Below are 9,195 nucleotides of genomic sequence, written 5' to 3' on the forward strand. Positions count from 1 at the left end.
TAATTCAAATACGTTTTTTTAAGTTCATGTATTAATAGCCTAATATACTGTATGTATGTATGTATATATATATATATATATATATATATATATATATATATATATATATATATATATATATATATACACATATATACAAACACCATTTTTGAGCCCCTGTCCAATATAGAGATGGACCTGCGTCATTTTTCATCCAAACAGTAAAAAGGAAACTACAAAGTGTGATATTAAAATGGGCATTAAGCGTCTGAGTTTGTAGTCGGTGGTCTGGTATAGTAAACTATATAGAAGCAACACGTTTTAGCTGAAAGAAATCATTGAGAAAAGCAAAAATAATAAAGTTTAAATAAATAATATTTATTTCTTCATCTTATAAATAGTATAAAACATTTTTCATTTTAGAACTTTTACAGCAAATAAATAAATAAACACATTTAAATAACACAGATCAATAAAAAATAATAAATATGTGGACCTAAATAAAATATCTAAAATACCTGATAATCATATATTTTGCTGAATTGCTGACTGGATGAAACTGAATGAATACTTTATCCAAAGTGCAGCGCTTTTTCTTCAAAAAGAAGTGAACAAGATAATAACTTCATCTGAGTGTTGCACAAAGAACAACACTCATCAAAACACAAAATAAATAAGTTTCAGTTTGTTAATTGGTCAGATATGTGTGAGAAATATAACCAGATCTGATTTTTTCAAGTTTTCATAAAGAACACATAAGGTAAACTTTGTTACAATTCTGCACAAATTAGTGCTACATTCATTGAAATTAAATACAAAAGTGAGATCATTATATAAACACCATCAAGTTTTTGTTTGTCACAAAGTCAAGCGGTTCTTTCCTCCTGTCGCCAGTTCTGTCTTTTAATATCTCAGCAGGGTCTTTAAATGGCTTGCAATGATGTCCATCCTATTAAGGTGACTTCTCACAGCTCTCCGGATCTGTTCCCATCCCTGAGCACTGTATTCCTTAAAAACACAAGAGAAACAACTCTACTTGAGGACAAAATGACTTTCCTTTTTATGTTGAAGACATTTTCCATCATTGATATTTGTTTTTACAAAGTAGCATTCACATAACAGAAGAGTAAATACAATAATCCTATAAAAAACATAATAAACTGTTATGTTTTTTATCAAGAGAAGTCAAAAGCCTGTGGCGGACAATCATGAAATTATGTGAAAAGTTTTGGCAATGTGCTTGGCAATGACTGGAATGACTGGGGTAAACCACTAGGGTCATACAAAAGGGCGAGGGAGAGAGAGAGAGAGAGAGAGAGAGAGAGAGAGAGAGAGAGAGAGAGAGAGAGAGAGAGAGAGAAAAGCATTGAAAGAGGAGCCAGACTCAGCTGGGGGAGCCAGTCCTCCTCTGGCTTTACATTAATATTGTATTTTCAGAATTGGGCAAAAGTCTTAGGAACTTAAGAAGTTTCAAGATTTGTCTTAAGATGCTTATTTATATCTTCAGCTTTGGTATCCAAATTACAGCCAATGACTTCACATATTATAGTGATATTAAGCAATCAAATGAGAACTTACCTTTTTCTTTAGAATTTTCATTAAATCCCTGAAGTGCCTGTTTATTCTTATCTCGTAAGACTCTTTGTGTGATGATTTATGGTATTGAGACACCTAAACAAAATGCAAACATGTAACAAGCTCGTAAGTTTAGCTGTTTTATGCACACATGCAGGACACTATAATGCCTTTAGACCAGCTGCAGTGATTTTAGGTATTTATGTAGTAATACTTTTACTCAAGACTTACACATTCTTTTAGTTCAGATGACTGCCTGTGCAGGACACTTAGAAAATTATCAATGGTCTTGTGGTTCCATTTCACTGAATTCATGTGCTCTCTGTCATCCATGAGGTGGATGATATGGCCAAAGGTCAAGGCAAGAAACCTCACCTGGTCTTCCACCTGTCAGGGCACATAGTGTTAAACATGACATAAATGGTCCTTACAGATTGTAAACAGTGACATGATGTATAAATAGTCAAGCTTTCTAAACAAATAAAGGATTTTTAACTCCTGATTATTCGCATTTCACATGTAATAAAATAGCAGTTGTCATACTGAACATTTTACATTTTTGGATAAATTTGATACTTTACAGTATATTCTTCTTACCTTAGCCTTGCCAATCAATTTGTACAGGGCCCCGGGAAATCGCACATTTCCTACAGGATGTTCTGCACCCTATAAGACAGACAGAGTAAAAATGTAATTTCTGATATGTCACAAACAGTATATCTCATACTGTATGTCTTCCATTGCAGTTTTAATGTCAAGTGCATCCGATAGGAAAAAGACCCTGCACTGTATCCTATTTCAAATCATTTAAAATAGTCCTAACCAATAAAATAAAACCAATAAAATCACATTTAGCCAGTCTTGGTAAGACTTGAACAATAAATTGCTATTAAAATATAAATAAATCAGTGCTGTCAATTGTAAGTTACTCACCATTTGGGAAAGCAGGGTCAGAGACTCCGAGCTTATCATCTTGTACCGGCCGAGCCACTCGCAGGCATTGCATTGACTCTGCAGAGTAAAAAATATAACAAACATGTACGTCCACATTTGGGATTGTTTCATCATTGCACACATGCAATAGCTTTCTACGTTGTCGCTCAAGAGAATATTTCATCTCCATGGTGGAGTGAGTCGGATATATTCGAGAGTATGGAAAGGGAAAACGAAGGAGGCTAGGCTATGGCTAGTTGATACAAGAGAAGAATTCCCCGTACAGTCTTTTCATACGTTTTTACTTTCACTTTCTACTTTCTTAAGAGAGAGTATAGCGAATACCATAAGAAATAACTTCTCTTATCTATGAACTTTTAAATGTACTTGCATTTTAAAATTGATCAAAAGTACTTTTAGAAAATTTAGTTTTAGAGCTCTTTAATTCACTTTAGTTTACAAGACCGCAGTTCAATACAGACACAGTCAGTCCTGGTTAATGCAACGATTTTCCCACGCTAACGGCAACATAAACTTACATATAGGTCAAAGTAATCCCACAGGTCAAGAAGACCTACCTGATTCCAAAGTATTTCAAGGTCGCTGAAGAAGGGGAAACTCGTTCGTGTTCACAGCAGATTTGGCAGCGGGTAGAAAAACTTTCGGTTTAAATAAGGTGTGACGTAGAGCGTTGCGCTTTGTAATGGAACGTGCTGACATCACTCTCATTGGATTTCACCGCACTTTCTCCTGCTGCAGTTCACTGGAATGCCACTGCAATGCAATCTTTTGACACCATGCGAAAATAATGAGCAAGCAAATTGCAATGCTTTGCTTTGATTTCCCACCAGATCACTTATCAAAAGAATACTTTACTCTAGTGTATTTAAGGGTTCAAGAATCAAAGGTTCAGACACCCCCACTACTCAGTCGTACAGACACCCATCCGTTGGGCACTATAGTCCAGTTTCAACCCCTATAAGGTGTTTTCCTCCACCCCTCCGTTTTCCCAATATTTTGGATTGTTTGAAAAAAAAAAAAACATTAAAATCTAAACGAACTCTTCCTATAGGCCGTTTGCCCGATCGGAACCAAACCAGTGCAGAAAGATTCAGCAGAGTCCCAATATGAAAAGTTATCAAAGGAATTTTGAAATTCTGATTTATCGTCAAAGGTTACGCCAGAACATTTGAAGTCACTCGTTATTCTGACCATGTTATTATTACTGTTATTATTATTATTATTATTATTATTATTATTATTATTATTGTTATTATTTTTGCACCATGCATGCTAAGATTTCTTTCTTCAAGAATTTCAGCTTTTACTAAGAAACTATTTTTACTTTAAGCCCAGATAAAAATATAAAAAGTGACTTTGCTGTAAACATCCTCATTCTGAACAACTTTGCCTTAAGTATCAATTATTTGAAATACTTGTGATTATTTTAAAAGATTACTTATTTGAACTAGTCCTAGTCCGTTCACCCGATTGGAACCAAACCAGTGCACAAAGATTATCTGGAGTCCCAAAATGAAAAGTTTTCAAATGAATTTGAAATTCAAAATTTATCGTCAAATAGTCTATGTCCAAACTTTCATAATGGTGTGACCACTTTTACTAAACTGGTTAACTGAATCAGATATTGTCACCATAATTTGGTTCACATGCAGATAGAGTTTTTCTAAGGACACACAAAAACATTTTTGCTCTGTGATTCCTTGCATCATGCACAAGAGTTTTGCCCCCTGTCAGAGTTTTGCTCCGCCCCTTCGTTTTCCTGATATTTTGGATTGTTGGAAAAAATTCGAAACAAACTCATCCTAGGCCATTTGCCCGACTGGAACTAAACCAGTGCAGAAATATTAAGCAGAGTTCCAATATGAAAAGTTATCAAAGCAGTTTTGAAATTCTGATTTATCACAAAACGTTTGTGGTGGGCATATCCATTTTACCTAAACGGTTATAACTTTTGAACAGATTGAAATATTAACGCCAAATTTGGGCTCATTCTGAGGACACACACAAAATATTGCACACCTTTGCCTCTTGGTGGCGTTATAATACAAATTACAAAATAAAAAATAGATCTAAATATATATCCGATTGACTTGAAATTTTGCATGCAATGTCTTTGTCCAAGGTGTCATCATGGTCTATGAAGATAGTGGCATATCTTTAAAAATATGTCCGCTATCGACCAATCAGCTTTCAGCAGCTTTTATGTAGCATTTGTCTCTTGGCCCAAGAGGTTTGTGTAAAATTTGAAAAACGTTGGCCACCAGGAGGTACTGTCTTATTTTACATGCGTGTAAATCATTGTAAATACCGCTGTTTTTAACAAAGAAATACATTATTCGCACCATATTGTAGATCTCCTCATTCTGAACAACTTTACCTTAAAGACCATTGGTGTGAAACAAAACGTTCAATAAATAAATACTTAAGATTATTTTAAAAGATGACTTTTTCAAACTAGTCCTAGGCCGTTCACCTAATCGGAAGCAAACCAGTGCAGAGTGATTCTCTGGTGTCCCAAAATGAAATGTTATCAAAGGAATTTGGACATTTTGATTTATCGTCAAACAGTAAGCCAACATTTTCATAATGGATAAGACCACTTTTATAAAAATGGTTATTATTCCTAAGCAGAATAAGATATTGTTACCAAATTTGGTAAACATATGTTTGGATTAATACTAAGGACACACAAAAGCAGCTGTGAACCTCCACCTCTTGGTGGCGCTATAAATCTAAACACGTAAAAAAGGATCTAACTTTGGAACATCTGGGCCGATTGACTTGAAAGTTTACCTAGAAAAACATGGTCGCCATCAACAAAATCACATTTTAGCAGCTATTTGATCTAGTCCTATTCAGTTCACCCGATCTGAACCAAACCAGTGCAGAAAGATTCTCTGGAGTTTCATTATTAAGAATTATCCAAAAAGTTTTAACCTTCGATTGAATGTCGCAATGCTACACCAAAACATTAGCTGTTTGCATTGCCACTTTTACTTAAACAGTTATGGATGGATGGACTTGAATGTAATGAGATATTTTCACAAAATTTGAGAAAAGTTTGTATGGGGGTAATTTAGAGGACATATGAAAAATAAAATCATACCTTTACCTCTCAGTGGCGCTAAAACAATCAGGAATGAAAAAAATACCAAATCTGTGTGATACTTCAGAAGATGTTTCTCAAAATTATGGCACTTTAACATTGTTTTAGTTGTTTTCAGGCTATCTAATTAGGTTGGCTTGACTTGTCCTACACCGTTTGGCATAAACCCACAAATTAGCTGTCAAATCAACCAAACTATTTATGACACCTGTGCTATGACGTTTCTATGGGGGTATGGTGCACCCGTGCAAAAAATGTCCCAAAAAATCCCATAGAATTTGCATTGTGACAAATTTTGAGAGATCATATCTCCGGATCAGGTGGACTAGTTTAATACGGTCTACCAAGCAGTTTTGGATAATTACATGAGATTGGGGGTAAGATGTACCCTGGGGGGAAAAACTGGCTCAAAGATGCACCATAGGCATACTATCGCAAGGGTCTCCCCCATGAAAACAATAGTTTTTTTACTACTGTGACAAGACAATTAATTTTGTGGGATAATTTCTCCCAATCAGAATGTCGTAGAGACATAGGGGCAGGCACATTTCACTTGGACTACCAATCAGTCTTTAAGTATCATCTTGGAAATGGCATAGCCACACCCTAGCAACGATTTACGGCACCCTAGTAACCGCCCCATAGACTTCCATTCAAAATGGCTCAGAAGGATATCTTCCGGCCAGAATGTCGCAGACACTTGGGGATTGGATCTTTTGAGTCAGGTTAGTAATAGGCCAATAAGAATCTCTCTGCTCATTGGCTTGCCATGCCGTAGCAGCCATTTAGAGCCCCATTGCAACCAGCCCCATTGGCTTATATTCAAAATGGCTGATTGTGATCCCGTTGGATCAGAATGTCCTAAAGAAATGACAGTTGAATTGTTTTACTTGGGTGAGCAATCAAACTTCAGGTATCATCATTTAGAGCACCCTAGCAACAAAACCTCATTTGACTAAGGGTAACAAGGAGCCTTTTCAGTATCACTTTGGTAACTGCCTAGCATCCAAATGGGGTTAACCTAGCAACCAAATAACAAATCATGTATCTCTGCACCAGAACATCGGAGAGACATCCGGTTCCTTTCATTTGACTCAAGGTAGCAAGGAGCCTTTTGAGTATTATCAAAGTAACTGCCTAGCAACCAAATGGGGTTACCCTAGCAACCATGTAAAAAAATCACATATCTCTGCACCAGACCATCGGAGAGACATCCGGTTCCTTTCATTTGACTCAGACAAAACAAATCAAACAAAAAACACATTTTGGGCCAAAAATCTTGAATAATTTTGCTTCAAAAGATATGGATTATCTTTATCTTTACAACCAACTGGACTCAAATGGATTGAATTTATGCTGTTTTTATATGCTTTTTACAGCTTCAAAATATTGGTACAAAATTTTCAACAAATTTAGTTTAGGAAAGAATCTATTCTGTCAGTTTGCATTATTTGGCATCCACTGGATCATTTCTGTCAATTCTGATTATTATGTTTATTTCTTCACATGTGCTTGGACCCCGATTATATTATTGTTATTATTATTGAAATTATAAAAAAAAAAAATTCATTTCACTGATTTCATACAACCATGTCCAATAATAAAACTAGTAGACTTATGGTATTTTCTTTTAAGGAGACCTGAAAAATATAATAAACTTAGGGTGAAATCAACTAAAATGGGCAACTTTTTGGTTAATTGTCTAAACACCTATCGAAAAAATTATATATTTTTTGTCCCACATCAATTAATTTGTCAAAGGTCACCCACAAAGACAACCACATCATTATCATGTAAACTGTGCCACCTCATCAGGTTAAATGGACCATAACATTTCAAACTAAACATGAATCAATGAACAATACATTTAATTTTAAAACAAAATTTAAAACAATGAATATGTTTCTTAAACTGTGTAGAAACAAATGTGTAGCATCACAAAATGAAAAGTTAAAGGTTGTTCTCTTAAAAACATTAGAATAAGACTTAGTTATAAAAAGGATATTTGGTACAATCTTTAGAACATTACAATCATAAAATGATGTTAAAAGTTACTCCTTTTATTCTCTCCTCACTCCACTGATGAAATATTTTCCTCTTTTTTACATTTCTTTCTTCTCTATGTACATTCTGTTCCTTTCGTCTCTCTCCCTTTCTGTTCTTACTTCTTGGCATTATATCTGGAAAAATAAAGTGTAGGCTATGGAGTTAGATTGAATATGTTGTATACATGTATGATTTTTTTGATGAGTAATATAAAATATCTTTAAGATGAGCAGTAACAAAATACATTAAAATTATATTTGGAAAGTGGCCCATTTGATCTGAAAGTTGGTGGGGCATTTTATCTACCACCTTCAGGTAAAATGGCCACCACATAAAATTGCATTTTCCTTATAAATTAATTTTATTTAATGCAAACCAAACATAGTATTTAAAAAATATGCCCAAAAACTTCAAATTGAACAATTAATATGTCCTGTAACTTGAGTATTATCCACTTACAGAGCTTTTTACTTGAGACAAGGCTGATAGTCGCACCCCCAACCATCTGGTTTTGAAGACAGTCTCACTTTGAAGTCTTGCCCCGCCCACCTCAGCAGCCTTAAACCAACAAATTCACGTTTAACAGATCAAGCACCACTGTGGCAACAGATAACACCGTTTGATTTTTTGTAGGGAGAATTATGAAAGAGCAGACATACTCTAACGTTAAAAGGCCCTATACAAAAACATACTTAAAAAACAAAAATAATAATAATAATTAAAACTAATTAAAAAAAAAGAAAAATCAAAAATTCAGTCAAAAGTTACAACTGTGTGCAATGCCAATTATTTAATTCGAACTATTATATTTAGAATTTAAGTTAGAATTGTATATAACATATATATATATATGTAATTACATTTAATTTGTCTGCATCGTTATTTTCCATCTAAACATAAAACGAAAGAAACTAAAGAAGTTGTTTAATTGTTCAACATGAATCTCACATTTCTATGCCCAATTTATTAGATTTAGTCAATAATTGATTCAGGTGTTGTTTATTAATTCCTGAATTGACCCATCTGACTTGCCTGAGGTTGGTTTCTCAACACTTAAATTAAACAGTCTCACATCCTTTGATGACACAGTGTGTCCACAGCTTTGCTCGGCCATTCTTGTACAGCGCCGCTGACTACAGTCTCCTCTAAATATTAGACAATTTGATTGACATTTTTACGTTTGATTTTCTCTTTGTTTATCAAAAATAAAATAATTTTAAATAAAAAATTAAAATACTGTTTTTTATTTTATTTTTTTCATTCATAATTTATTAATATGTATTTTTTTAAATGTTAAATAAAATTAAATAAAAATTGTATTCAAATAAAATAGATCCTTTCATTATTGTTTAAATTGTGCTTTTGGTTATTTGTAAGGTATTATAGGATATTTAAAAAGTATGATTTTGGCGCCCCTATGAGTTGCATTTGTCGAATACCCCCATTTTTGAGCCCCTGTCCAATATAGAGATGGACCTGCGTCATTTTTCATCCAAACAGTAAAAAGGAAACTACAAAGTGTGATATTAAAATGG

The 9,195-nt window shown here is 34.1% G+C and overlaps 1 protein-coding gene across 1 annotated transcript; it reads right to left on the reverse strand.

The window, feature by feature from the left end:
* Positions 1–475: 475 nt before the first annotated feature.
* LOC127641619 (interferon a3-like) lies at positions 476–2,839 on the reverse strand. The gene is made up of 5 exons (XM_052124592.1): positions 2,488–2,839; positions 2,152–2,220; positions 1,786–1,941; positions 1,558–1,650; positions 476–987 (listed from the first exon to the last, which is right to left on the reverse strand). The coding sequence occupies exons 1-5, from the start codon at positions 2,629–2,631 to the stop codon at positions 883–885; spliced, it is 567 nt and encodes a 188-aa protein (XP_051980552.1). The 5' UTR covers positions 2,632–2,839; the 3' UTR covers positions 476–882.
* Between the last annotated feature and the right edge of the window lie 6,356 nt (positions 2,840–9,195).

This window comes from Xyrauchen texanus, unplaced genomic scaffold (genome assembly GCF_025860055.1).
Source record: "Xyrauchen texanus isolate HMW12.3.18 unplaced genomic scaffold, RBS_HiC_50CHRs HiC_scaffold_1193, whole genome shotgun sequence".
Classification (NCBI taxonomy): domain Eukaryota; kingdom Metazoa; phylum Chordata; class Actinopteri; order Cypriniformes; family Catostomidae; genus Xyrauchen; species Xyrauchen texanus.